This window comes from Letharia columbiana (assembly GCF_014066305.1).
Source record: "Letharia columbiana isolate WasteWater2 chromosome Unknown Sc0000003_s0, whole genome shotgun sequence".
Taxonomy (NCBI): Eukaryota; Fungi; Ascomycota; class Lecanoromycetes; order Lecanorales; family Parmeliaceae; genus Letharia; species Letharia columbiana.
In genome coordinates this window covers 660,732-688,706 of record NW_023501039.1, presented here as the reverse complement: position 1 = coordinate 688,706, position 27,975 = coordinate 660,732, and the positions used below count along the sequence as shown (strand labels likewise).

At 50.5% G+C, this 27,975-nt stretch overlaps 13 protein-coding genes across 13 annotated transcripts; 8 read left to right on the top strand and 5 right to left on the bottom strand.

The window, feature by feature from the left end:
- Window positions 1-24: 24 nt before the first annotated feature.
- Window positions 25-696, bottom strand: HO173_001694 (uncharacterized protein; the record flags this gene model as incomplete). The annotated part of the gene is made up of 3 exons (XM_037303631.1): window positions 25-405; window positions 469-577; window positions 632-696. 3 exons carry the CDS (start codon window positions 694-696, stop codon window positions 25-27), a joined length of 555 nt encoding a protein of 184 aa, XP_037169353.1.
- A 442-nt stretch (window positions 697-1,138) lies between these two features.
- On the top strand, window positions 1,139-4,604 carry HO173_001693 (uncharacterized protein; the record flags this gene model as incomplete). The annotated part of the gene is made up of 2 exons (XM_037303630.1): window positions 1,139-2,330; window positions 2,401-4,604. 2 exons carry the CDS (start codon window positions 1,139-1,141, stop codon window positions 4,602-4,604), a joined length of 3,396 nt encoding a protein of 1,131 aa, XP_037169352.1.
- Window positions 4,605-5,262: 658 nt separating this feature from the next.
- Window positions 5,263-6,182, bottom strand: HO173_001692 (uncharacterized protein; the record flags this gene model as incomplete). The annotated part of the gene is made up of 2 exons (XM_037303629.1): window positions 5,263-5,928; window positions 5,997-6,182. 2 exons carry the CDS (start codon window positions 6,180-6,182, stop codon window positions 5,263-5,265), a joined length of 852 nt encoding a protein of 283 aa, XP_037169351.1.
- A 512-nt stretch (window positions 6,183-6,694) lies between these two features.
- On the top strand, window positions 6,695-8,129 carry HO173_001691 (uncharacterized protein; the record flags this gene model as incomplete). Its single annotated transcript, XM_037303628.1, has 2 exons — window positions 6,695-6,932; window positions 6,991-8,129. The coding sequence occupies 2 exons, from the start codon at window positions 6,695-6,697 to the stop codon at window positions 8,127-8,129; spliced, it is 1,377 nt and encodes a 458-aa protein (XP_037169350.1).
- A 2,036-nt stretch (window positions 8,130-10,165) lies between these two features.
- On the top strand, window positions 10,166-10,772 carry HO173_001690 (uncharacterized protein; the record flags this gene model as incomplete). Its single annotated transcript, XM_037303627.1, has 2 exons — window positions 10,166-10,550; window positions 10,639-10,772. The coding sequence occupies 2 exons, from the start codon at window positions 10,166-10,168 to the stop codon at window positions 10,770-10,772; spliced, it is 519 nt and encodes a 172-aa protein (XP_037169349.1).
- Window positions 10,773-10,837: 65 nt separating this feature from the next.
- On the bottom strand, window positions 10,838-13,972 carry HO173_001689 (uncharacterized protein; the record flags this gene model as incomplete). The annotated part of the gene is made up of 5 exons (XM_037303626.1): window positions 10,838-12,216; window positions 12,376-12,526; window positions 13,499-13,677; window positions 13,726-13,815; window positions 13,921-13,972. The coding sequence occupies 5 exons, from the start codon at window positions 13,970-13,972 to the stop codon at window positions 10,838-10,840; spliced, it is 1,851 nt and encodes a 616-aa protein (XP_037169348.1).
- Window positions 13,973-14,602: 630 nt separating this feature from the next.
- Window positions 14,603-15,467, bottom strand: HO173_001688 (uncharacterized protein; the record flags this gene model as incomplete). Its single annotated transcript, XM_037303625.1, has 2 exons — window positions 14,603-15,132; window positions 15,194-15,467. The coding sequence occupies 2 exons, from the start codon at window positions 15,465-15,467 to the stop codon at window positions 14,603-14,605; spliced, it is 804 nt and encodes a 267-aa protein (XP_037169347.1).
- A 717-nt stretch (window positions 15,468-16,184) lies between these two features.
- On the top strand, window positions 16,185-17,431 carry HO173_001687 (uncharacterized protein; the record flags this gene model as incomplete). The annotated part of the gene is made up of 3 exons (XM_037303624.1): window positions 16,185-16,450; window positions 16,537-16,866; window positions 16,921-17,431. 3 exons carry the CDS (start codon window positions 16,185-16,187, stop codon window positions 17,429-17,431), a joined length of 1,107 nt encoding a protein of 368 aa, XP_037169346.1.
- A 612-nt stretch (window positions 17,432-18,043) lies between these two features.
- On the top strand, window positions 18,044-19,667 carry HO173_001686 (uncharacterized protein; the record flags this gene model as incomplete). The annotated part of the gene is made up of 5 exons (XM_037303623.1): window positions 18,044-18,157; window positions 18,239-18,425; window positions 18,472-18,623; window positions 18,694-19,137; window positions 19,197-19,667. The coding sequence occupies 5 exons, from the start codon at window positions 18,044-18,046 to the stop codon at window positions 19,665-19,667; spliced, it is 1,368 nt and encodes a 455-aa protein (XP_037169345.1).
- A 500-nt stretch (window positions 19,668-20,167) lies between these two features.
- HO173_001685 (uncharacterized protein) lies at window positions 20,168-21,775 on the bottom strand (the record flags this gene model as incomplete). Its single annotated transcript, XM_037303622.1, has 2 exons — window positions 20,168-21,331; window positions 21,386-21,775. 2 exons carry the CDS (start codon window positions 21,773-21,775, stop codon window positions 20,168-20,170), a joined length of 1,554 nt encoding a protein of 517 aa, XP_037169344.1.
- Window positions 21,776-22,538: 763 nt separating this feature from the next.
- On the top strand, window positions 22,539-24,416 carry HO173_001684 (uncharacterized protein; the record flags this gene model as incomplete). Its single annotated transcript, XM_037303621.1, has 2 exons — window positions 22,539-23,040; window positions 23,089-24,416. The coding sequence occupies 2 exons, from the start codon at window positions 22,539-22,541 to the stop codon at window positions 24,414-24,416; spliced, it is 1,830 nt and encodes a 609-aa protein (XP_037169343.1).
- A 663-nt stretch (window positions 24,417-25,079) lies between these two features.
- Window positions 25,080-25,509, top strand: HO173_001683 (uncharacterized protein; the record flags this gene model as incomplete). The annotated part of the gene is made up of 2 exons (XM_037303620.1): window positions 25,080-25,366; window positions 25,428-25,509. 2 exons carry the CDS (start codon window positions 25,080-25,082, stop codon window positions 25,507-25,509), a joined length of 369 nt encoding a protein of 122 aa, XP_037169342.1.
- An 833-nt stretch (window positions 25,510-26,342) lies between these two features.
- On the top strand, window positions 26,343-27,827 carry HO173_001682 (uncharacterized protein; the record flags this gene model as incomplete). Its single annotated transcript, XM_037303619.1, has 4 exons — window positions 26,343-26,417; window positions 26,468-26,524; window positions 26,578-27,750; window positions 27,801-27,827. 4 exons carry the CDS (start codon window positions 26,343-26,345, stop codon window positions 27,825-27,827), a joined length of 1,332 nt encoding a protein of 443 aa, XP_037169341.1.
- Between the last annotated feature and the right edge of the window lie 148 nt (window positions 27,828-27,975).

The following is a 27,975-nucleotide window of genomic DNA, read 5'->3' as shown; positions in this document are numbered from 1 at the left end:
CGCCTATGTGACCTCAGGGTTCTTCTATGAGGACAAACGTTCTCGAATGAAAGCATGTATCTTCTTAGCAGTAGCTGTCGCAGAGTGCTCGGTGACATCCAGGTCCAATTCCATGGGGCCACCAAAGTGGTAGATATCCTCTGTCTCCCGAACCATGCGAAAGATGCCAAGATCAGTCAGCTTCGTATTGCTTGATCCACCCCGGCCTACCGCCTGAAGGCGCCTCATGTTTTCTTCGAGATGGCAAGAGAGGATGATTGATACGAACGGACAATCTCTCTTCTTTGCCGAGGCTTCGTACTCTCGTGCTGTAACTGAGCCGATTTCATCGGATGACTGCGAGTCCGTGAAGATGTATGTGACATCTGGTGTGGACGCAATCGCTTCGTTCAGAGCTGAGCTGCGCTACAACATGGGTTAACGTCAGACGGAAAGACTATAGGAAAGGGAATCCCAAGGGTGACTCACCACCTCCTTCCTCATAGGGTAATATTCAGGCATCCATCTTTCGTACTTCTTGGCTACCGGATCAATGAGGCTATGATTGTCGACGACTTTCGATGATGGTATAAGTCTCCTGAAGCAAGATTAGTCAAAGGAAGATCGTGACTAGCGCTGAAGGCGAACATGCCAGAGTTCCTTTGCTACTGTTAACTTCCCAACACCTGGATAACCATTGATGTAGACAAAGGCCATGATGAGTGCTTCTTTAGCGAGCTTATAGGGAGAAAAAAGATGAGATAGAGAATATAGGAGAACAAAAATTGTAGATTCAACAAGAGAGATACAAGACGAAGCAAGACGAAGTGAGAATATGTAAGACAACTGCATGCTTCTAAATTAAGATATGCAGATCTAAGTCACCAAAAGGAACATCAACTTCGAACATTCTGTGTCAAAGGCAGGACAGCTCTGCACACTCTTATATAGTGTATAGTTTGGATATACTACTGCTGTTCTACACCTGTGAGAAGGTCAAGACTTTGAGGCTGTAGATTGTATATCGTAGCCGGCTTGATGCCCGGAAACACTCACACAATCCGACAAACGACATATTTCTCGGCATCCAAATTCATGTACTTAAGCGACTTTTGTTGTGCCAACTCGTGGTCAACAACAACCATCAGCATACAACAAGATGATTTTGACACCTTTCATAGTTCATCGAAATATGTGTCAATCAAAAGCAGCTAGACCCGGACAGTCGGCTGCCGACAATTTACCGGCCGAGGCCTCCACAGACGTTATCCCACCAATCCTGACTTTGGAACCAATCATTTATCCCAGCGAACTTCAAGAGCTTCGCACAAATGGAATAGACCCATGCACAAGGAGATTCATAGTGGGACGCTTCATCAATGGACTGCAGACCAATTATCCAGATCAACACAAGCTTCTTGAAGATGCTCTCGTCTTTTCTCTCAGCGAAATAAGGGAGGACCGTGAGGATTTGCTCCGCTCAGCAAAGGCAAAGAAAGCGCTTCCAAGGGAAGAGAAAGACTACAAGCCCACTAAGTTCCCCAGACTTAACGACGTCGACCCCGAAGGCTGGGTCAAAAATCTTCCGCTTCCTGTTCTCATTCTACTAGGACACCGCTGCAGCAAGCTTCGTCGATATCAACCCTTCGAAACCCCTTGCAAACCTCTTGCCCCATACGAAGAACCTTGCCATAACTCAATCCTTGAAGATCACATTGCATTCATCTCAGGGCTCTCCTCCGAATATATCCAGAGTGTTGACAGGATTGTTGAAGTTGACGAAGAACTCATCATGCCTGTACCAAGCTCTTTCAGGTCCAAGTTTGGGAAAGAAGCCGAAGAGGTGTGTTTGTACATGGTTTGCAGCTGTACCCAGGCTCTTTTCAGGAACCGCAAGACCTTGAACGATGTCGTCTGGGAAGATACATTGAAGTCCTGCAAGATCCTTGTCCGTCGAACAAACAACGATGAGAAGGTCAGGACACTTCTTGGGATCAATCCGGACAATTGGAAGGACATTCATCATGTGTTTACGCTTGCCATTCCTGTCTTAGAAGCGCAATCTCTCGCTCCCATTGACCCTCAAACTGGGGCGAGTGGCTCGTTCTCAGCATTGATGGCGCTGAATCACGATACCTTGATGAAAGATCTTGACCGCTTGAATGATATTCTGCTGGTTGCTCGGAACTGTCTGGCGACTGTCACAAAGGCTCAGAATCTTGCAGGGGAAAGCCTACTCGATCAGCAAGTCCAGAAACTTATCGATCTTTGCGTCCGTGTTACGGCCAGGGGCTACGATGGGGATACCGGCAGTCGTACAGAGATACAGTGGGGAAACGTCATTGGTGCATGTAAGTCGACGGACAGCTTCTGATTCCATATCATCATGGCCTGTGACTGACTTGGTATCTACGCTTTCAGATAAAAAGCTTCTCATCACATGCCTGCAATTCCTCTACAACTTTATCCAGGAGAACGAACAGCGTAAGCTTTTGTTATGGCTAGATCTCTTTGCAAGTTCCAAGGTTGCAAATCAGTACGCTGCTGGTGCCTTACCTGCTGGTATGGGTCGAGACCATTTTGCTGCCAGGCTTGGTGGTACTAAGAATCACGGTGCGGAGGAGGCGAAGGAAATGCCTGAGCAAGGCTCTGACTTGTCGGCAACTGATGAACCAGTGGGCAACACCAATGGGACATCCGACACCACAGCAACAGCAAACGGCCTTACAGACAGAGCTGGGCGTCATGATGACAATACGAACCCTCTGAACTCTATAGATCATCTGTCCATTAGTGACCCTGAAGCGGACTTGAGCAGAGGCGTTCATATTCAAGAGGAGAGCAAAAAGAGTGAAGACCTGGCTTCAGGCGCGGCTTTATCAAGTGAGGGTTCCATTAATGACCTGTCGATCGCGCATAAAACGGAAAAGGCCCAAACCGAGCATTCAAGGGAAACCCAGCCAAATGAGGAATTTGCCAATGATACTCCGATCGCAGACAAGAGTACCGACACCCAGTTTGGAGCAGCCCAGACTGACCGCGAAGATGAATTTGGGGCACTGAAAACACCTCAGTCAGCCGCGATTACTCTGCAAACCGCAAAGGACCAATTGATGGCTCGACTAGCTGACACAGCTACTGGTGTCATAAATGACGAGGAGCAAGACCTAATGACATTCCCGGACGGCGGAGATCCCAACAGCCATGGCGCGCCCTTGAGCGATGACGATGAAGGCTATAAAAGCCCCGGTGAGCCTGGAGACCAAGAACGTGGACTACTGACAGATATTCCCTTGGTTCTGGGCCCCCAAGAAATTGAGGCCTTACCTATGATTATCCAAATAGGGATCTGCGCTGCACGGGACGTGGTCATGCACGGTAGGGATATGCAAGGCATGAGATGCAACATCCTTCTCGCTGGTGAATCTGGTCGGAATCTCCTTAGAGAATTGCTCATCTTCATTGCTGCTTGGGATCTCCAGGATGACGAGATGTATTTCAAGCTTATGATGCAAATCATGGAGGCCATACTGGAAAACGGACTCATGCCGTACGCCTATCAGACTTTCGCCGAAGTCAAGGATATCGTGTCGCCGGCTCAGAGTATGGTCATCAAGATCCTCACGCAGATTTTTCGTGGCAAGCAGGGTCTGCCTCCTACGACTGGAAAAGCAACCTGGACAGCCGGCAATGCACATGCAGATACTTCTCGCCGAGTTGACGTCTACGTCGTGAAGTACATCTTCACCATCTTTCGCCAATGCATAATTCCGGAAACCTGTGCTTTGATCTATCTCCAGGGCGAAATCAAACAAAAGCACGCAATGCCAGAGGACTTTCCTTTGAACCTCTGGGACATGGAACGTGTCTACGAAGGCGTTTACCAATTCCTCGAATTCTTTGCTGTTCTTACCGAGAGCGAAGAATGGAAAGACCTACTTGTGAATTGGGAGATTGTATCAGAACTCGTAACCTTGCTCCGCGAACTCGAAGGCAGCATTCCCCACGCTGACGTAACTACGACCCCTCTGCCTCAAACGACAGCAGACGCACAACAAGCAGCAAAGCAGCAAGCGCAGCAAACGCAGCAGCAGCCACCGCAGCCGGCCCAACCATCTGTCGATTCAGCCAATCCAGTGGCAGTCGAGCGCCCTTTCGACGTTAACGATGTTGCCGGCATACCGATGCCAACGGATGGGCCGATGCCAGCTCCGTCTCCCTTGTCCCAAACCGACAGTCAAGACCAAGACGCTCTCGACGCTGCCGACCCATCTGACTTTGAGTGGCGCAACCTCAAGAAGCTCGTCATACTTGTTCTTTCCTCTCTGGTATGGAAGAGTCGCACGGTGCAGGACCAGATCAGGCAGTATGGCGGGGTCGAGATGGTGGTAGCTTGCTGCACATACGATGGCAACAATCCGTATATTAGAGAGCACGCGGTCATGTGTTTGAGATTCTTGTTGGAGGGGAATGAGGAAAACAAAGAGCTAGTGAGGCGCCTTGAGATGGGTGGGAATCCAGTCTTTCCTGGTATTCGCGGAGGTGGAATTGTGAGGGCGGAGGACATTGGAGAACGAGTCGTCAATGCGCCGCTTCAAGCGGCTCAGCGGACGGTGGGGTCGTAACGTCTTTCTGTGGGCAATGGGTCAAGAGCCTATCAAGTGCTGACGGCTCTTGATGTTGCGTTGCATGGAATCGTACGATACGGCGCAAAAACAAAGTAATAGGCGATCAGCAGAAGATATGAAGGACAAACGAGCTTGGGTACGTCAGACTTAAGTAGCATCGGCTTTGCTCATGCTATCAGTATAGATGCTCCATCAGATTCCCACTAATTGAAGCTCAGATGCAATCTGAATGGCCCAATCATTGTAAAAGAATGTAGCAAAAGTCATGCATAGAGAACTTCAATTCACCACAGGAGAAATTTCTCTTTCTTTCCATTTACACAGGTTTTTGTAGATATCGATTGAAATACATCGACTTTTTTCAGTCAAGGATCTTCAATTCACAACAGTTTTTAGGGAGAGTTTGTGGAAATAATTCCCTTTCTCTGGCCATACGCCTGGGTTGTACGACTTCTACGATTTACTCCCTTGCTAGGAAGAATTCGTGAAGACTGTCGATATTTTCTAGCAACTGTAGGACTGGGTTTCGCCCTCTATGCGTGAATTTTTCTCGATCCTCTTATATTCCACCCTCATATTTCCTAATTACTGCGGCGTGGAGAAGTGAAAGATACAGATGGAACAACAAGGGCTCTTCGAATCCATTCACAATATCCTACAACCACCCCGTCCCTCCCCCTCCCCCTCCCCCATAGCTTGTCTGCTCACTTGGAGCACTATACCCAAATTGCTGGGCCTCGATAGGCTTCTGTACCTTGTACGGCCGAGCCGCGTCATGACTCGGGTCCCTCCGATGTGAGTACGCCGTCTCAATCCCCTCTGACTCGTACGGACTCGGGTCCCTTCTCTGATCATCATAAGTCGCCTCCAAAGCACCGGTGTGATAAGGACTGCTCTCCCTCCTATGCGCCGGCTCAAATCCCTCCGCGCCTCCGTGAAACGGACTACTCGACCTCAGATCCGTCGGCCCCTTGACGTCAAGCATCTGATTGTAACTTCCCAACTGCGTAGAATTTTTCTGAACACGGAGATCGAGCGCCAATGCCAAAAGCGTGGACACAAGGCCCGTAACGGTGAAGGCGGTGAGGGCTTTGTAGAGACGGCAGACCATGATGCCGGAGTCGTTGTGCCAGGTGACTGAGGTGCAGCGGTGGCCGAGGGTCCAGCCAAGGTTCCAGGAGAGGAGCGAGAGCCCGAGGACCCAGAGGATGAGAAGAGAGAGATTGGAGAGGAGATTGTGTTTCGGATTTAGGGTGAGGGTGAAATGTAAGATGGTAGTTGCTATGAGGGCGATTGTAGTCAAGAGGGAGACAGTAAGAAGCTGTAGTTCCCAATCAGTACAAGGCTAGACATCGCAAAGTGGAGGGAAAAGGAATGGATATCGCGTACGAGGATGAAGGTCCAGGGAATGTAGTATTTTTCCTTGTGGAGATGATGGATGAAGAAGAGCAGAACGCTGGAGACGATGATGGAGGAGAGCAACTGGCCCAGTCGTAGGAGGTGGAATGCGAGGGTCGGGTATGGTGAGGGCTTTTTGGAGACTCGGTCCCTGGGTAGCTCGATTCGAGGAAACATGATGGATGGCGGTGTGAGCGAGTGACTGCGCGGTTTGCGCTGATGGACTCCTTTCAAGGCAATAATAGCAGAGAGCAGCAAGGACGTGAAAACATGGAGAGGAGGACGTGGGAGGCTAGGAGCTCCTTATCAAGGACTGCACGGCTGGCAGAGTCTAGCACTAGGATTAGGAGGACTAGCTTACCTACCTTTAGGTGGTCTATAAAGTTGCTGCCCTGTGCGGCTGGACATACCGTATACGGTACCGGTACAAGTAAGGTACACTAGTGTAACGACGGGCCCGACACTCATTAGGCGCGCCCTAGAGGACGGTTTGCAGGTCGGAGTTTAAGTACTAGCGTCTCCGTCTCCGGTACAGCCTTACAGGCCCTGGGCAAAAAAAACATGGATGATGCGGTCCATTTACATCATTCGCGTTCTGACAGCTGCTACTCACACATCAGACACAACTCATTAATAACTTTTCACTGACATCTCAAGTCCAGCTTGTCCATTGATATCCGACATCTTGAATGTCAGGCTTCATATCAGAGCCAGCACGCACAGACGAACACCAGATTGCCACCCCAAGTCATGGAAATTCGGAACAACCTCCGGGGCAGAGGCACAACATATCATCAAAAGGCGCGGCATCAAGAAGCAACTCGGTGACAATGAATGACTCCGGCGAGCCCGAGGTGGTGATGGATATATCTGCCGGACAGAAGATGCTCTCTGCGGTATCCGGCAGTCTCCTGACATCTCTCCTTGGTACCTCCGTCCTTCAACACCGAAGTATGTCTTCTCTACTAACGTATCTCTTCAATAGTCACACCTCTAGATGTCGTCCGAGTACGCTTGCAATCTCAATCCCAGACCTCGAACCTTCCTATCTCTAAACCCTCCTCGAATTTCACAAATCTGCCTCCAAATATTGGCGTCACAGCCTGCTGCCGCGAAGTCTTCTGGGTGAACAATACCTCGCCTTTCTGCATAGCCGCCAACCCCTCTCCAACCGCCACCCTCGCAACTCTCAATCCATCCTTATCCTCAACAGCATCTCCAGCCGCCGACTGCGCGGTCGACGAGACTCGCCGCAAGAACTTCACCTCCACTCTCGATGGGCTCCGCAAGATTGCCCGCCATGAAGGGCCTACTTCTCTCTGGAGAGGTCTTTCCCCTACCCTCGTCATGTCCATACCCGCAAATGTCATTTACTTCACCGGCTACGATTCTCTCCGTTCAAATCCTCACAGCCCGGTACACAATTACATCCCAGATGCTTACGCCCCTCTTATCGCTGGATCGATAGCACGAGTTGCAGCCGCAAGTGTCATAAGCCCTATCGAGATGTTCCGAACGCGAATGCAGGCCACTACATCTGGCAGCGGAACAGGTGTGTTCGCCGAAACGCTCACGGGACTGCGGACCATGGTGCATTCCCAGGGATACACATCACTTTGGCGAGGATTAACGTTGACGATGTGGCGGGATGTGCCGTTTAGTGGAATATACTGGTGGGGTTACGAAGCTGTACGGAATAGATTGGCAGACATGCGAGATCCTCCGCACTCGCGGACGAGACCGAGATCGAAAACAAGAGACAGTGGTAATCACACCTCGACATTCGTGGACAGCTTCATCGCCGGAGCCCTCTCGGGAGCTATAGCCTCTGTTATCACAACACCTTTCGATGTCGGGAAAACTCGACAGCAAGTGCTCCACCATGAGCCCGCAAAGGAAATTGGAAGAGAAGCTTCAACAGCGCTAAGACCAGAAGAGCAGGCGATGCCGCGTTTCATCTACCATATCTGGAAAGAGGAGGGGATGGCGGGCCTGTTCAGAGGCTGGGTGCCGAGGATGCTGAAAGTGGCGCCGGCGTGTGCTATCATGATCAGTAGTTACGAGGTTGGGAAAAAGATGGCGAAGAGGATAAACGAGAAAAAGAGGGATGCTGCTGGAGGTTGAATAGGTAGCTCTCGGAGTAAATCTTTTCTACTCGGTAGCAAGTTGGGGTCACACTCCATGTTTCGAGAGCAGAAAGCTATATTATTCTCCAGAGTTGTCTTCTTAATCAGGCGAAACGCCATGTTACCGCACCGGAAGATTCTTTCTACCTCAAACGTGTCTCTTTCCTCGTTTTGTCAACTAAGAAAAACGATGCTGACTCCGAAATCTGCGTAGGGTAAGGCACTTTTCGGAGTGGTCTCTTCTTGTTCGAAACTGGTTCTTGAGCCGCGAGACATGTTGGGGGAACAACTTATCCAATCTAGCACCCTCTCTACTCCCCAAATATGTCCCTCTACTCAGAGATTTTTTAACGAATGGGAATGCTTACTCCGAAATAAGGGCCGTCAACCGTCATCTACCTTTTCGCGACTCACTCCGGCTTGCTAGAGACTACAGGAAAAGCTACTCTTCGGGATTGAACGTTCCATGTCGCCACGGTTAGCAGCCCACGAGATGTCTTCGCAGCGATCACGTCTTCATTCTGTACTCTCAAAGGGGCAGCAAGCGGGCCTGTGAATGGTTCCGATATCATCTGGCCTTGCACTTTCATTTTCTTCTTCGGAGGCGTTGCATATTTACAAAGCATTCGCGTCTCCCTACCACATCATCCGCTGTTTCTTCTCCCACACCTATCCGGCCAGATCGGACCGCTGCTCCTCTCGCAGGTCAGGTATCTGGCACGGTCCACGATGCGGAAATGCATGAGTCCTGTATATGAGTCTCGAATCCGTTACTGGTGCGCGGTCGCCCCCTTTTTCACAAGTTCTGTTTCTTCTGATTGACCCAGTGTTTGGTGTCGATTCGCCTACGGGTAAGAAATGAACGTAGCAAATGTCATGCTTAGAGGCATTCCTAAAATGTCTAAGTCTCAAGAGGTGCGCTGTCAGACCGAACTTTAAGTATTATCTACCTAAGTGAAGGGGAGGGATGTTACATTTTTTATATCAAGTTCTCTTGGATTACGGACTATTGAAGATAAATAGTCAATCTGGTTTGATTGATATTCTTTGCATGACTTTTGCTCGAACCTCTTACCAGGGCACACATGATAGACGCCAAGCCGCTAGTAACCTCACCTCTTCCCCTCGATTCCGGCCAAGCTGTGCAAAGAAAGTAGCAATGTTGAGCGCCTGATCTTTCAACTTTAACACGACTCATAAGCATCAAGCCCAAATATCCCGTTATTATCATATGAACTTAGCTCAGCCAGAGCTTTCGGCAAAGAGAAAACCTGCCCCCCGTAGTAGTCATAAGCCTATCTTTTTGGGGCTAGTACAGCTACAACTACAACTTTTCTTTAGCAGATCGCCTGCATATCGTTCATTCTCTCCCATACCAGATCCTCCAGTCGGTTAAAGCCCAAATCGAAAACCCACTTGCTGTCGTTCCCACCACAATCGTTTCCGTAAATCAATCACGATGAGTATGCCGATCTCGAAGGAACCAAAGCTAGGCCTGCTATCTTTACCACCGGAGCTTCTCCTGCAGATTGCGAGCTATCACCTCGACGACTTTCTATTCTGGCAATCGAACCAATGCCGATATCTGAGCAAATATCTTAGGAAGAACCAGCTGTATCTATGGCCATACTTAGCTTTGTGTAAAGCCCATCCGTACCTCTATTCATTGTTGATCACACAGAGATTAGTCAAGCAGCCTGAAGACAAGCCGGTTACTTTTGATCTTTGCGGGCTATTGGAATGAGACTGTGTCTCATGAATCATGGACCGCTCATGCTTCCACAAGGCCAGCAAACATATGTTACAGCGCGTTAGATGTTTGGTCGTGTCTCATCTCCAGGATGGCATTGCCCCCTTATAACCCGGAGCCTTTGACACTTATCCATCCGTCCATTCACTCTCTTTGTCGGCGAATTGTTTTCCAATATCCCGGAATAAGCGCCTGAGCCGCGACCACACTGTCAACAAGCTACGAAAACATGGCACCGTTCAGAAACCCCTCAGCATCGACGGATCCGCACTCAATACTCCAACATGGAGCCAGACACCACGCCGGCCACGCCCACTCCAAAAACCAAAACCAAAAGCAAACTCAGAGCCAAAACCAGAGCCAAAATCAAAGCCAGACTCCAGTCCGAACCAAAGAAGAAGGAGAAGGCAACACTACTGTCCCTCCCGGCCGAGCTCATTCTCAAAATCGCCGACCACTTCCTGGACGACTACCTCTCCTGGAGAAACGGTTATCCCAGCACCTACCGCGGCAACCTCCGGCAACTCGACCTCTTCCGATCATGCACCGCTCACGAAGTGCAGTATATCAGTCTAGCGCGCACGCATCGGATCTTTTGGGATCTGCTCAAGGGCCGCAAGATCGCGGATGCTGTGCTGAAGGAGGCGAAGGCGAAAGCGAAGGCGAGGAGTGAAGGGTTGGTTTGGGAGTGCTCTTGATGTCGATGACTATCATTGGGGACCATTACGGGCAACGTTGTGAGCAAGGAGATGGATAGCTCGATTCTGGTCACAGAAGGCCACAGGTGCACCGGATGAACTTCGCCATATCTTTTCTGCCGTGCTCGAAATAGCGATCTCCATACAAGCGAATCAATCAGCTCCGTCTTCGGTAGAAGCAAGCTATGCCTAACACTCAATCCTGTCTCAGTACGATTCGATGGGTATCTTCCGCAGACGCCGACGCCAACACAATCATCAAAACTCGCCATCATCTTTCCGACTTCCACAGATTCCACAACGTCCACAGTCCGCAGCGTTGATGTACTGGCTTCCTTGGCATGCATCGCTTCGGCATCGCCAGTATCTTGTGATCTTACCCGTGTCCAAGACATGACTACATGCTATGCACAGGAGCGAGCCGAGCCCGTTTGACATGGAACAGATTGGACACATCATTTCCGAAGGTTCCGATGTTTCCGTTGGTGCCGTTGCTGGAGGATTGGACGCTGACGATGCTGTGGTATTGGGCGTGTCTTTGTCAGCATGAAGCAAGGGACGGATGTTAATTCGGACGGCTTTTGTATTGCTTGCGCTTGGCCGGTCCTTTCTTTCGACGTACTGCGGTATATCTTCCATGCGTATTCGATCTGGAGGGTCTATGTCGCTCGTTGCTGATGCTCGGCTCGAGCTTGTTCCCGCTCTATCCGCACCACGAGATTCTGTCCGCTCAATGGTAGTCCGGTCTCTTACTGCCGTCGTCCGTGAAATCAAACCAAGATCTTCCAACCCCTGCAGCTCTTCGATCTCTTGCTTCACGTGAACATCATCTTGATCCTCGACCTCGCAGACCTTGACCATGCCACGACCCTTGTCGTCTCGCATCCGCGAGCCATCAAGCTCAAAGGCCTGCCCCTCAACCTTGATGTCATCGCAATCACTCTCCGTCTCACTGCCACTCAGCATCCACTCTTCATCTTTAACCTCCTTTTCCTCCTCTTTCTTCTCCTCAAATCTCGCCAACGCCGCCGCAGCTCTCAACTCCCTTCCGCGAAGACTTCCCGCGACCCTGGGCTTCCCCTTCGCCTTATTCTCCCTTTCCAACTTCACCTTCGTCTCCTCGTCCCCGCCCAAAGCTTGTCCATTGACCCCAAACTTCTTCTTAATCCTCCTTTGCTGCCTTTCCGCATACGTCTCTTTCTTCTTCTCGGAGCCAGCTCCACCCCTCTTCCTCTTCCCCACCCTCGAACTCCTAAACGTCCCACCACACACGTGGGCCGGCAACACGTCATCTTCCGTCCTCCCCCCGGTATGATACTCTCCACTCAACAAGGTCTGCCCTCTCCCCCAAAGCCCGTCCCCCGTGTACCCATTCGCCCACAACCCCCTCAATTCCCCCGCGAACTGATTCCGCACCTTCCAAAAGTCCCTCCCGTGGTTCATCTGCAGGCAATGCGCCAGCTCGTGCATCATCACCATCTGCACGCTCCTGAAGCTCAACCAGCGACCCGTGTACGGCGCCTTGAGCACCAGCTGGATGATCTCCCCAGCGTTGAAGTTCCGGCCGATGAACTCGGGGTTGGGTTCGTGTTCTTCGAGCGTCATGACGGAGAGGTGGGCGTGCGTCATGACGGGGTCTACGCAGGTTTCGGGAATCAGCATTGGTTATTTCGAGGTGGGCAATGGAATTGCAAGACTGGTCCCCGGAGTAGAGAGGTCTTCTTGCTCCCGGAACATGTCTTGCGACTCAATTTCAATTACCACATAGGAAGGATCAGCTCCGAAAATGTACGTACGACAGATTGCGGCGATGCGTTCCAGGAAGTCGAGGGCGTAGGCGGAGGTGGGGCCGGGGAGGGGCTTGATGAAGATTATGCGGGAGGAAGGTTGGGGACGGGGGGCGTTGAGGCGTTGGATACCGATTGGCATCGTGGCGAGAGGGTGGAGCTTTTTAGATAGGATGGGTGAGTGCAAGGAAACATGTGAAGAGTGGGTTTTGGTTGAGCGGAAGTGCCGAAGGAGCGGGGATGTCCTCACGTGTGGCAAATGGACGCGGTAGCACGTGACGCCAAGACCGAAGGGTTCAAGTGGAAATTTCCGCCGCAATTTGGAAGCAGGATCAAGCAAAAGTCGTGCATGGAGGGGGATGAGACGGGCGAAAATTGAAAGGGAAATTCTAGAAGGCTTCTTTCTTTCCATTCCGGCACACTCTCGTGGGAATCAACCAGGATAAGTTGACTGTTCACCCCAAGGGGTGTAGAACAAAGGGATACCTGAGTTTCCCTTCGCCGAAAAGGACGATGATTCAAGGTTTCGTTTGCTTACAACTGTCACCTTGTCTGGGAGAATGCCTAAGGTTGCTGCCTACTGGCTTGTGCATGCCGATGCTCGAGGTAGGTTGCGAGACATTTTCAACATGGCTCTTGGGACCATACTCTTGCTACGCTGAGGGTAACTTCAAAACTCACACACGAGACGTAGGCAGCCGTAGCGGCATACATCTCATATCTTTTACCGATTCCATCCAATGTTGTCTGCTCTCAACTCGATAAATTCTTGGAGCAGATGTCGGGAAAGCGTACGCTTTTGTGAAGAATACTGAAAGCGGAGCTGAAACCAGCGTCGAGCAGATGATGAGGCCAATTTTGATGGTGTCATGGCCCTGGAGAACGAACGTCATTTGTCGTTGGAAGCATCAAAATACTGACGGTCAGGATGGCGAGGGAAACTTATACAGTGGTGTCGACTCGGTAGGTTCTAAATAAAGAAACGAACCGCTCGTCGGCTCTAGGGTCTTTGGAATTAGTCAGAAACAGTCTAATGTCAAGTAAGCTGGAGCTCGCACAGTGACAAACTTGGATAATGTCGAGGCCAAGTACGTTGATTGGCAAATGCCAAGACACGGTTCTCTCAACCAACCTCCCTCGCTCGCTCCTTCCGTTCGACAAGGGCGACGAGATCGGCGCTTTGCTCGAGGAACCCCAACTCTTCTGGGCGTACTGGCACTTTGTCCAGTATATGACCCGCAAATCCTCTGAAGATCCGGTGACGAGGGAGTTTAAGGGACTCGAACGACACTACGCTTTCCACCAATTGGTCTGACCCGGATCAGAAAACATATCGAGCCCAGACCAAGAGGAACTTACGGTAGAGAACGGGCTTTTCCTGTGCCTGCTGCAACAAATCCTGCCGCGATACCCTCGCGTCTCTTTGGTACAGGCTCCGACTTGTAGAACCTACACTCGTCAGGTTCCCATGTCATAGCGAGTGACTACGCATCGTCTACACTCTCACAAGACTCGGACCCCATCAGCTTCCTGAGGCCATGCTGATCACATAACCGTTAGTGGCTAGCTCGATGCTCGGAGTTGCCATCGGACTCGGCGTGGACATGACGTGAGCTGTTTGGTGCCCGAGGGACGTATCAACTCTGGGGTTTTATATACTTGTCGTGAAACAAAGGTTTTGGGATGGTGAGGAGACGCCGCAACGGGATCCACAGGCTGCCCAGGCGTCAGTGATGGCACCCTCTCTTGTCGCTTTGACGGAGTTCTCTGCAGAAGACCGTTATTTTATCTGCGAATGGAATGCTTTGGTGCAGTTAATCCTCTCTATTCAACATTCTCGAATTGAAACAGCCAGTTTATTCCAATTAATATCCATCCAGATATGCGTAAATGAAAAGAAGGGGAGCTTGCTCTTGCTGTGAATTGAGTTTCTCTCTATGCATGACTTTTGCTACTCTCTCCTATAGAAGCTGTTCCCAGACGGGAAACAATACATATTGAGCCCGAAACCGCAAAAAAAGCCTCTTCCTTGGTTGAACTCATTGTGTTTTAAAAGTAGGTACTGTCACTTTTCTTGAGATCTTGCCTGCCTGCAATATTGACGCAGTGAGACTTCATATTTACGAGGTCTCCCTCTAATCATGATTTTTGACCCATTCTTTTCCTACCCATTCCCTCGGCTCTTATTTACTCGTAGAGCAATCTTCGGCCCTTTCGAGAGCTTACCGTCAAGCCCTTAGGCGTAGAATTTGAGGCATCGTCCATCGTCATGCGCGCCTTTGCATTCTAGTCCACACACCCTAGCTCCACACTTCATGCATTTGATGGTGCCCCAATATCCACAGATTTCGCAGAAGTGTCTTTGAGGTTTCCCCGGAGGCGGAGGCGCTGCGCGGGCGGCATTGTAGGATAGCGCAGGACCTGAAAGAAGGGCCTCCATTACTTCGTCTGACGGCGCGGAGGGCACCTGAGATTTGAGCAACGGCTCATCGTCCAGAGGATCTTTGGCTCGTGAGTTGACAATTCCACCAGCACGTACAGTGCCTGTTTGCGAGGGTCCCCCATTTGTGGACTGCACTTCTGACGTCGAAGAGCGTTTCATGTTCGGCGTAGATCTGGAAGGTTTCAGAGCTGGTACCCGAGGGGCGGCAGAGGATGGATGCTGCTGTTGTAGGGCAAGGAATGCCTCCTCATCGGCAAGATGGTTGGCAAACGTCTTTTGGGACATGAGTATGCGGCGGACATTCGTCGTGGTCTTCTTCTGTACTGCTTGCCCAGTCAGAAACCTCCCAGTCCCACCAATAAAAGTATCCAATGTTCATTCAACCTTTCCCCGCGCTCTCCCTCTGCTTTGATGGCACAACGATCTGGACATCCCTTTGACTGTCTTTGTCCAGGTCGGTCAAGTGCTTCAGGACAGCATTCTGTTGAGCGACCGTGGTATCTGCGCCAGCGGTTCCTGCGAATCTGGTACCGCGTTTATTCCGACCGACTGTTGGCTGTACGGCTGCTTGAACGGTGCCTTGTCCATGGTCAGGGACCAGAGTGTAGCCTGGCGCCCTAATCGAAGTCGAGTTTGCAAGCACTTCGATCTGAGGCATTCCGGCGGCCTGAAGCCAGCTTTGATAAGGTTTCGCTGAGTATGTTCAGCGGGAATGATGTAGACTAAAAAAATGGTTAAACCTCGGCAACGACATGCATCAAACTGTCGACGGGCTCTTCGATCCTCTGTTCCTTTGCATCAAGATGACTTTCACTCCAGATTGCCTTGTATTCAATAATCCGTCAACTTGGTGAGGGTCACGAGGCTGATTGCAACTTCAGTGGTGGTGCCTTCGCATGCTGAAAGTGAAAGGGGTCGAATCCGATTTCTCCCGGTCCTGACAATGCCAAGCCAAAGTCGGAGCCACGGAAAATCCGTTCGGTCCTCGCGAGGTTCGGAATATGTCGATATCAAGAGTGGCGGAGCTCGTACTCTATTGCTACGGTATGCCTATTTCCTTTCTATTTCATTGGGCAATCTCGTATAGCACACGTCGGCGAAACGGTTTTTCCCGCTTACACATCAGGGCCTTACTTTAATGAAGTAATGCCCTAGCGCGTGACAGATGCCTTTGTTTTGTGGAGCTGTTGCGAATATTGCTCGGGGAGGTGAATCATACATAAGCGGCAAACCCTTGTTTGCTTTGTTCTCCTACTATCTAGCTCACTCATACATACTACCTATTCTTCATTAAACAACCCTCAACATATACTCTTAAATCGAACCTCTTGAGATATCCTCATAACCTATATTGATACCGGTACCTGCATCACATATGTATGCAAATGCAAAACCCACAACAACAGTCCTTGTCAACAAAGGAGCTGCAGCACAACTCTCACACGCCGTCCATACCCTCGTCGATGGATCAGGCTTTACGTGCTTCAGACCCTGTGCGAACTATTGCCTGGTCCAGCGCCCTGGGCGGCCATCGAAACGACACTTTACCACCACTCCTCGGACACAGTTCAAGGAGAAGTATTTTCCTCCAGCCGACACCAAGAATATTAAAATCACCCGTCCAGCATGGCACCACCCGGTGTAAGTACCCACCATATGTTGTTGGCAATACCAAGGAACCCTTGTGTCGTCAACGCAACGTACCCATACAACTAACATCGAGCCAGTTACACGGAACAACAGATGAATGCTATTCAAGTAGCCCACCGCGAGAAGAAGACCTGGTCCGACGTTTGGGCGTTGTCTATGGTGAGCCTGTTGCGATTTGGTATGGACACCGCCACAGGCTATAGTCATCCGACCGAAGAGGCCAAGAAGATGGGCAGTTGGCTCGGGCTCAGCAAAGTCAAGAGCTGGTTTGGTCCATCACCAATGACCGAGCGGAAATGGCTCATCAGGTTCCTCTTCCTCGAAAGCGTCGCTGGAGTCCCCGGCATGGTTGCTGGCTCGGTACGGCATCTGCACAGCCTACGGCGGTTGAAAAGAGACAACGGATGGTAAGCATCAGCTGGTCATTCTTCTAGACTGTGGCTGACTGACGATGGTAATAGGATTGAAACCCTCCTAGAAGAAGCCTACAACGAACGCATGCACCTTTTAACGTTCATGAAGATGGCCGAACCAGGCCGATTCATGAAGACAATGATCATCGGTGCGCAAGGCGTCTTCTATAACATGTTCTTCATGAGCTACTTGTTCTTCCCTCGGGCATGCCACCGGTTCGTCGGGTACCTGGAGGAGGAAGCGGTCCTGACATACACCCGTGCAATTCATGATATTGAGGCCGGAAGGCTTCCCAAATGGCAGCAGCTTGAGGCACCAGAGATCGCTGTCAGATACTGGAACATGCCGGAGGGTCATCGAACGATGCGAGATCTGCTGTTGTACATTCGGGCCGACGAGGCCAAGCATAGGGAGGTCAACCATACCCTGGGCAACCTCGAGCAAAAGAATGACCCGAATCCTTTCGTCAGCGAGTACGAGGACCCGGTCCGACCACATCCATCTAAGGGAATCGAGAATATCAAACCAACAGGTTGGAACAGAGAAGAGGTGATCTGAGAGTCGAAAGGTAGATGTTTTGCAACTATTTAGCGCTTGGCGTTCAGGTATACCATCTCTACTCTATTGAATGTGTTATAATTCATGCACAATGCAATGCAACTCAAAAGTGTAGTCAGTACATGGATCGAAGAAAAAAGAAAGGAAGAAAAAACATTAAATATTGATTCCAAGCATTGAATGTCAAAGAGCTACTCCGCACTACCCGGTACTAGTACACGTGATGCAATATTTATGCAAGCTTTCCTTTCCAGCCATTAATACCTAGGTATTCAATATTACCAGGGTGTCGATCTACAAGGGTGCTTAGCTCTAAGTACCTAAAAGTCTAAGGACAAAAATGCCCCTCACAGAGGCTATCGATAAAGCTACTAGTCCCCACCAACCACCACATGCCGTTCCAAGCTTCCCACAAGATGCTAACATGCCACTCACTCCTTCCCTCAATCGCAGCTTCAAGCTTACCTTACTCTACATACTTTTCGTCTGTCCTTAACGCCAATTAGTCTTTAACAAGCAGCATTCTTACCATATAATAAATACCTGGAAGCTGATCCTCGCTGAACACGCTTGCCTGCAGACAAACGATCGTTAGATCCACAGCCGCCAGGCATGCCACCGAAGACTTCCTTTACAAGCTCTTTCCCGGCATCTGATGTCAATAACGAGGTTGTCTGTCCATTGAGAAACCATGATGGGTCGAACTGTCGGAAAAGATGCCTGGGAGTAAGCTTTGCGACTCGTAAACAATGGGCGAATTTCACTCAGCTTGGACTCAACGAAAGCTGACCACCAATTGATCTATAGGAGAAGCGGTATCGGTCGATGCAAGAGCACATACGAAGGGCACACCCGGAACACTATATTGCAAAGCTACCTGCGACCGAAGAGAGCTTCCAGCTCATGATCAACACCCCGCCGTCGGAGCGCCCACAACCGCCTCCACCTCCACCTCCACCTCCACCTCCACCGACCCAGCCATTCGGCAATTCAGGTATGCTAGTAACCCCGGCAAGTAAGGTCCGATGCTGATGGTTCAGTCTATGGTCACGATAGAGATGCATACATCATGCGAAGCTCTCCCGCACCTCCTCGAACGTTGGAAGACCAATACCCAGCTGCAGCTACAGCCGCCGTTGCCCTAGCGCAGCTTCACAGCCATCAACCGCACTCAGAGTGGGGTTCGGAGGCTGTGAGTAGTCTCTTCGGAGCAGTTGAACCTCCATTGAGACCTCGAATGGCAACTGACGGTCGCCCTGCAGGACTACGCCTCCGAGAATGAAGCGGGTCAACCACCAATGCGTCCTTCGATTGAACTTCCTCCCATCCAAAACCATCTCAACCAGCAATTGATACATCCATTCCACTCGCCAAGACCCAGAGAGTTGCTTCCTTCAATGATGGCACATTCACCGCCTGGACGCTCCTCCACCCTACCTCCCCTGCAAAGGAAAGACTCCATACAAAGAAAAGAAAAAGCCAATAGGCCTCGAAAGTCTTCGATAACCCAGAACAGCCGGAAGCCCAAGCACGAAAAGACGAAATCAAAGGATTATTCGAGGAGATTAAGCATAGAGGGAAGGAAAGCATTTTCTGCAGAACCGCCAGGTGCGGCAGCAGCGGCCGCAATGGGCAAGAGGTGGGAAGATTTGATTGATGCAGCAACTTCCGCTACAGAAGCAGACTCTGATCGAGACATGACGCCTGTAAGACCTTCCGGCAGATCAACATTGTCCCTCCTTTCCGCCCACTCACCCTACAACAGATACCGCAGTCGCCCTCCTCAGTTAAACGCGCCTCCATGCCGCCCTTCTCCAGCGTGTCCCACAACAACCAATCTTACAAAGCATCGCCGCTCCATAGGGCCCTCACGCCACCATCCTCACACTCCTTCACCGGTCCCAGGCTATTTCCCTCAGTCGAGACATCGCTCGACTCCTCCACCTCAACTCAATCATCCGGCCGCAATTTTCACATACCTTCTGCAGGTTTGTCAAACTCCTCGGATACCACTTCACCAACGTTTTATAGCCAGCCGGTGCAGATATACTGTGCGGGTTGTAGAAGACTGAGCGTGCTGAAAGACAGCTATGCGTGCACCGAGTGTATCAGCGGGTTCTGTAGCGATTGCATCTATAGGCTGAGTAGTGAGCAGCATATGGGCAGACCAAGGCCTTGTCCGAAGTGCCAGGTGCTGGGGCCACGGTATAAGGCATTTCAATTGGAGCTGCGCTGACGAGTTTTGATGAACGTTTATGATTGATTGGAATTTTGAAACAGGGGCTACCCTCTGAGGTTAGCAGCATGATCTGGAATAAGATCAAGGAGCAACTTCGGCGTTGAGCATCGGCGGATAGACTCGTTTCAACGCGGGAGCGTTCGGGTTGGGTTGAAGGACGTGGGGGTTCTTCAATTGAAGATTTCGGCGGCTGATTGGGTGGCATGAGCATGTACAGAGAGCGTCAGCGAAAAGTACATAATTGCCTCATCTTGCAGAGCAAGAGGGGGCGCAAAACATTGCTTGTTCGGTTTGAGCAAATACGCTTCAAGTGCGCGCGATCTGAAACAGGGCTGTCAAGTCATCTTTTTCGATCCGAGCCGTATATGCATTTGTAGGCTCTAGATCGGAAATGTGAAATATGCATCAAGTCATCTGTCATCCCATCGTAAGTAGCGCTTTTGCGCTTCATCCTACCCCCACGCAACCCCGTCTTTCAACTCACAGCCACGCTCCACTTACTCACCAATCCCATAGCTTTTCACTCTACTCCAGAAAAAGGCCTTGTCGTTCTTCAGCCCAAATTCCGCCCAATCGTCTGTGAGCTTGTTGTAGCTCCAATAGCCCATCCATACCAGCTTGTTATTTCTTGTAGCACCTGCGTTCCTACCAGCGCTCCTGAGCTGAAGAGCCATTTTGTAGATGTACTTTGGATTAGCGTGGCCAGCGTCTGCGCCTTCGGTTTCAATGTGAATAGTGCCTTCTTCGCCGACTTCTTCTTTGTGGCCCTCTTCGCCGGTTGTAGTGTGATATGGATCACCGCTGAGCTTCCACCTGCCACGAAGGCAGTTGTTCATGACGGCACTTGGCAGACCGCCCGCGTGGCGAGTGTGCATGTTCTCTTTGGTGAGATAGTGCACTACGTCTGCGGGTTCGCTGGTCGTAAGTAAGGATGCGCACCCCCCATCACGGAAGAACCGTAGGTAGCGGTAGTAGGTTACGATGTGGACGGGGGTATTCCATGTGACCTGGCTGGCGGTGTTGCCGCCGGGACGGATGTAGTTTACGGTGCTGATGTAGCAGCCGTTAAAGCGGAGGCGGGGCCGCTTTTGGAACATGTAACGGTAGGATGGGTAGGTGGGCGACAAGGCAAATGGATCCGGGAGAGGAGTGGTATCTGAGAGCTCAAGTGAGTCGAGGTCTGCGTCGAGGTCGACCACGGAGAGTGGGAGGGGGCCGCCGGTGATAGTGCAGGTCCAATTGTAGTGCATAGCACTGAAACCAAATTCAGGGCCTAGGCAAACACGTTTCCATATTCGATCTTCGGTTGCGACTAGATAGGCGAAGCGTTTGCAGACCAGGGAGAGGCGGGCAAAGGAGGCGACGTCGATGATCGCTGTTTGAAGGAGGACGTTGATGAGAATCTCTGAAGGAATCGTTGAGAGAGGACATGACGGTTGGGGGGACTTGTCTGTGGGTACTTCCAGCACTGGTATTGGTAGGGAGGAGAAGGAGGCTATGAGCTCGGATATGGTCGAGGCGGGGGGCCCGTCTAGGGAGTGGTGAGCAGGATTTGGGACAGTTACAGCGGCATTTGATGGGTTGGGGTTGGTCGGTTTCGACTTAAAGGACGAGGGCGGGAAGTGCTTGTTCTTGTAGATGCGGTCGACGCCTGCATCGAGCTGGATTTGGGTCAATAACGGACATTTATCTAATTGGAATCGGTCGATGCGTACCCTGTAGGCTTTCCGGTAATGGTTCAAGCTGTCCCCCAGACTACCTTCCGACTCCCTCTCAACTGCCAGCTCATAGTGATCTAAAGCCGACCGTGGTTCTCGTTTGTTGCTTGGGTGTTTTCTTTCTCCAGCTTCCCCTAATCTTCGTTCCTCATCCTTGTCTTCTAGATCATGATGACTCTCTTCTCCAAGGTCTTCGGGGTACTCTTCTGCTTCTCTGGTCTGCCTGCGAATCAGTGGAGGGGCTGCTCCACTGCTACTCTGTGATGGCCGTGGCGGTCGTGCAGGTATATTGACTGATGCGTTTGTTGCTCCCTTTGCACGCTGCGTTACCTCTTGTTGCCATTGTTGGCGAAATATCTCAAGCTCCTCGGCCGTGTCTCCAGCCATGTTGCGGTATCGACTGAACTAAAGTCGCCGTGATTGAGTGCGGTCTCAAAACAATGCCAAGAGCGGCACCTTCGGAGACGGAAAAGGGTTTCCCCTGCATACTACATCAGTTTCGCGCCGCAGTGCTCATGATGATTCTACCCTTCAAGAATTGGTCTCATCGTCGCCGATACCAAAAGTGCATATCCAGGCCCCGACACCGGCTACACAGTCTACTTTGGAGAGCTCTACGGCATCCTCATGGCCTTGGACATGGCCACTATCGACAGCGGCGGCACCCCGGTTGCGATTTTTACCAACAACCAAGCGGCGATCCGCCCCGCGCACGAACCCCGCAAACAAGCTGGTGAGTATATGCAGATCCGAATCAACAAGCGGGTGGGATCCGGAAACTTCTGAGTGGAAACCTATTATATATTGTGTGGCATAAACCTCATAGGCGTGAAGGTTGGATGAATACCACTATCGCCATCACTATCACTGCATACTCGTACGGTACGGCCAGTGAATCTTAGCATGAACCGCTGATCATTCCACAAGTACATCATAGAGTTTGTAGATGCTGACAATTGCAGTTTGAAGTTCCTGGATTACTGAACCATGGCTCTACGGTTTTTAGGGTCTGGATTCGCAACAGCGAAATTATCTACATTAAGTGGCTTAACTCCCCAACAATCGGGTCGTTGTTGAACAGTGTACTATCTGTTCAAGATAATGTTTGAGGTCGTCCTTGCCGTCGCTTTTTCTTTCAAGAAAAGCCGCCATGGTGCCCATACACACAGCTCCAATTCGCTTCCATGAAGGGGAGAAGCAAATGCGGTCACTCCTCCGTGTCCCTGATGGTGACAATCCTACATCTCCTGGCCTCAGTCCGTATGCTAGGCGCGTACTACATATTTCCTCGTTACTAGCCATTGGTACGTTGGATGCTGAAGGACGTCCTTGGACTACGTTGCTGGGTGGCGAACCAGGTTTTGCAAGGTCTTTGGGCCAATCCATCATCGTGGTGAAGACTTTAGTTGATCGGACGTTTGATCCCGTGATTGGAATTTTGTTGGGCGACAAAAAAGATGGGGAAGTCCACGAAGAGAAAGGGGATGGACGGTTGGTCTCGGCTCTGGGAATACATCTAGCGACGAGAGGCAGGGTAAAGTTGTCAGGAAAGATGGTTGCTGGTGCTCTTGGATATCATACACGGGAAGCAGACGCAGATGAAAGTGGTGCGGCGGAGGTCCAGTTAGTCTTCGCTATCCAGCAAAGCTTAGGTACGTAATGATAGGCGTGGTTTACCTTCAGGCTAAGTGAGAATACAGGCAATTGTCCCAAGTACTTGAACCAAAAACAAATAGTTCCATCTCTGCCGGAACCTTTGCTGCTGTCCGATACCCTTCCTTTGCCTGAGCCGGCTCTAAGGCTGATCGCTAAGGCTGACATGTTCTTCCTTTCTTCATCGAATCATGAATCGAACATGGGAACAAACCATCGTGGTGGGCAACCAGGCTTTGTTCGTGTGGCGAAGAACAATGCGTTTGAGTCCGTTCTGGTGTACCCGGAATTGAGTGGTAACAGGTTGTATCAGACACTGGGGAATCTGTACACAACTCCTCAGGCTGGTTTGATCTTCCCAGACTTTGACAGCGGAGACGCTCTGTATCTTACAACTACCACTGAGATTGTGCTTGGCAAAGAGGCACCGACCGTTCTTTCCCGGTCCAACCTCGTTGTAAAATTGCACGTATTGGCAGCTCGCTTCGTTAAAAATAGCTTGTCTTTCCGAGGCGACAATCTCGAGCGATCGCCATACAATCCTCCCGTCCGTTATCTTCCCGCGGAAAAAGCCATAGCCGATGCACAGACCAACAACAGCAAGGTGGTCCATGCGAAATTCTTGGCGAGAGATCGGCTTGCTCCCACAATTGCACGCTTCCGGTTTAGCATAAGTGATTCTGAAGCGTCAGGGCGTTGGACGCCAGGCCAGTACGTGGCTCTAGCTTTTGAAGACGAATTATCAGTGGGCTACAGCCACATGCGGGACGATGATCCAAAGAGCTTGAACGATGACTTCGTACGGACCTTCACGGTCTCGTCATCACCTGGTGAGCTCCCGGAAGATGAGTTCGAAATCACAATTCGGAACGTTGGGACTGTCACAAATTTCTTGTTCCGACAAAACGTACGCACTGGACTCGAAGTCCCACTGAAAGGCTTTGGAGGCAGCTTCACCATTCAACAAGGCTCTAAGGGCATGGTTCCATTCGTCGCTGGTGGTATCGGTATTACGCCTCTTCTTGCCCAACTACATACTTTGGACTTGGCACGCGTACAGCTATTTTGGGCAATCAACGTCCATGACATTGGGTTAGTAATCGATACTATCGAGCGTTGTCCCGAGTTGGGTGCGTCCACAAGAATATTCATATCTAGACTCAGCGAACAGTCACCCCCAGAAAGTAACCTCCAAATTCAAATGCTTGAGGTTTACGGCGTTCACATCGCCACTAGACGTATGGTAGCTTCCGATGTCGAAGGACATCGAGACGGGTCATCGATATGGTATCTGTGTACAGGAGGTACACTACGTGAATCGCTATTGGCTTGGCTACCGGGGAAGACGACTGTCTACGAGGACTTTGATTATTAATGAAAACGTGCTGTTAAGTAGAGAAATGAGTGGGCGGTCTCTGGGTTTCATTTGTTGTCAACATAAAGCTTCCAAATATTTCGATCCAATCCGGGAGGAGCATACAAAGTGGGACACCCTATGAAACATCATCATTGCAGAGAGCGTACTGGTCTTATCTCTGCATTTTGGGGGTTAGAGATGTCATCTCGGGTTGGCCTTCCTGCCAATGACTTTATGCTGTACGCGACACGCGATGAGACAGAGACATAGATTTTCCAATCCCATCAGACAATCAGGTCTTTGCATAAGCGACAATCTTCAACGATGCGATGGTTGGTGAGCTAGAAATTGTTGAGCCAGTCAGCTGTGCTCATCCAGGTACCATTTACTGCCCTGATAGCGCTAGCGATCTCTCGCGCCACAACAGATGCAAAGTAGGTAGGATATCGCAGAGCCGATGAGACGCTAGAAAATGCATGATGGTGGAGTACAGTGCGGCACTTTCGTGGAGGTTAATTCTAAGGTACGGTGGCAGTTCCGACGTCACATCCTTTGGGACATGAAGACATCTATAAAAACGGATCGCTGTTTTTCAACCACACCAACTTCTAAATATTGACAAGCTTACCGAAGCCACACACCACAATTTCTATCAACATTCATACTCACGTCTGACATAGTATGTTGTCGACTTTACCATTGATTGCGCTATTCTTGGTGCAGTATACAACGGTCACTATAGAAGCTCCAGCCCAGACGCTCGGCGGTTCATCAGCCGTGCAATCTGCTTCAGACCTTGAGGGTCAAATAGGCGATCTGGTGATTCCTCAGGAAGAGGCAAAAAACATAACCACCGCGGAGACTCGCAAAATTCGAAGCACGCCAGATTATGCTACCCTGCTCAGTGAGATCGGTGACTTTACACTTCCAAGCAACATCACTGCAGGCCACGTGGCTAAGGTAGCAAAGTAAGTGCAACTCGGGTGACTTCCGACAGCGACGAAGAATACTGACAGACTCGCTCGATAGACAAGCCGTACCATCGCTCTCTGATGCAGAAGTGATCAACATTGTTCAGGCATTGCGGCCTGAGCAATTCAGCCTTCGGTGACGCATCCAATTCATCGCCGCACATCACTTTTACCAGCTATCTTCACAAATTCATGGAAACCTTCAAGATCAAGGACACAATATGCTTTAGTACAGGTTATTGCAGCTGTCTATGAAGGTCGGATCAGCCATGGTGGCCGGGGTCTCGATGATCAGAACCGGGAAACCTCGCGCTTTCTTTTCGATGAGCTTTCTAGTCCTGAGATTGGTGTCATCGACATGGCTGGCTTTCATCGGCTTGAGATTTCCAACTTGAGGCTTCGAGCGCGACGTGTTACGTGCACCCTGAAACGAGGGACGGCAATCATGCTGTCAGGGCCAACTCAGCATTTCAATGCTTCCTCTGGAGACGCTTGTGCAGAATGCAAAACCACGGAGGACTCAACAAGCCGCAGAGTCGCTGAATGACGGGTTGGTAGAGCTCGAATATATAGACAATGGACTTGCATGAAAATAATATCTAGTACACAGAATTCCATCATCATACCTAGATCCTCTCTTGAACAGGCGCGTGTGATGTATTAATCAGGGATCCTTCGCTGGTCGGTACCTTGCAGATAGGCGCACGGGCTTGAGGCTCTTGCTCTCAGGCTTGACGTGTAAAGCAGGCGCTAGCATGACGTGCATCACTTTAATTACGGCTACTAGATCTAAGCGAGAGCTTGGCAAATCTGCAGGGTCTCCTTAGGCGTGGAATTTTGATTGGTCGTCCTTTCTCAACGGTGGAACAGACCACGAAGCTGTTCTTGCTCTCTTTCAACCACGAACTGCTCTATATCCGCACAGAGCTTCAAAAATAGCTACAGGCGACGTTTAAAGTCTTGAGAAATCAACATGAGTCTCAAAGTCCCGACTCGCCAGGCCAATGGCACTTCGGCTACAACAGCTTCGACGAAGGCTGTCATCCTTGTAAGCTCGGTGCACCACCGGAGAGGACCTTGAGCTCATGCTTGCCACAGGTCGGCGGACCCTCTAGGGGAACCCGTTTCAGACCACTCTCTCTCGATGTACCCAAGGTTGGTGTTCCTACGAGAGTCTCGAAAAGTATAGCGTTGACACTGTGCTGTAGCCTCTCTTTGACGTAGCGGGACACCCCATCATCTGGCACTGCCTACGAGCTGTAGCCAAAGTACCGGGCATCCGAGAGGTCATTCTAGTCGGCTACTATGACGAGAGTGTGTTTCGAGAGTTCATCAAAGACTCTGCAAGAGAGCTGCCCCAAATACGCATACAATATTTACGAGAATACCAAGCTCTAGGCACAGCTGGCGGCTTATACCATTTTCGTGATGCCATTCTCAAAGGTGGTCCAGATCGCTTCTTCGTCCTCAATGCCGACGTCTGCTGCTCTTTTCCACTCGAGCAGATGCTCAAGCTCTTCGAAGAGAAGAAGGCAGAGGCCGTAATCCTTGGTACAAGGGTTAGCAATGATGCTGCGACAAACTTTGGGTGCATTGTTTCGGATGCACAAACGAAACAAGTCCTCCATTACGTCGAGAAGCCAGAGTCACACATCTCGAATTTGATCAATTGCGGTGTCTACCTCTTCTCGACGGAAACCATATTCCCCTCCATCAGATCTGCAATCAAGCGTCGTGCAGACCGACCCCGCCTCGTTTCCTATCCATCATCTGAGAACTTGGATTCTTCGTTCTTCGCCGAGAAGCTGGAGGACGGAGAGAAGAACGAGGTGCTCCGCCTAGAACAAGATATCCTGTCCGACCTAGCGGACAGCAACCAATTCTTCGTCCTTGAAACCAAGGACTTCTGGCGTCAGATCAAGACTGCCGGCTCAGCAATACCAGCTAATGCTCTATACCTCCAGAAAGCTTTCCAGTCTCAGTCGGAAGAGCTCGCTGCTCCGTCAGCTAATATCCTACCACCAGTGTTCGTCCACCCTACAGCAGATGTCGACCCCACCGCCAAGCTTGGCCCAAATGTCTCCATCGGTCCCCGTGCAGTCATCGGCGCTGGTGTTCGAGTCAAAGAGTCTATTGTTCTAGAAGACGCGGAGATCAAGCACGACGCTTGCGTGCTATACTCGATCATCGGGTGGAATAGCCGTGTAGGAGCCTGGGCTAGAGTTGAGGGCACGCCAACACCGGTTGGTAGTCATACAACAAGCATTGTCAAGAACGGTGTCAAAGTGCAGAGCATCACTATTCTGGGGAAAGATTGTGGGGTTGGTGATGAAGTGAGGGTGCAAAATTGCGTCTGCTTGCCTAATAAAGAGTTAAAGCGAGTATGTGACTCCTCTTATTCGTTGCGAATCTGAAGCTAATAACCATGCAGGATGTTACGAACGAAGTCATTATGTAAGAGAATCTTCAGTACTGCCCGTCACGACGCAGGACAACGACTTTTTAATAGACATATCACGATTTTCTAGCTGCTGGTTGCTACTAAGCGCCTTTCCAAGACGGAAAACGCTCAGAAAAGAGTCTCGAATTCCGGAGTTAGACGAGAT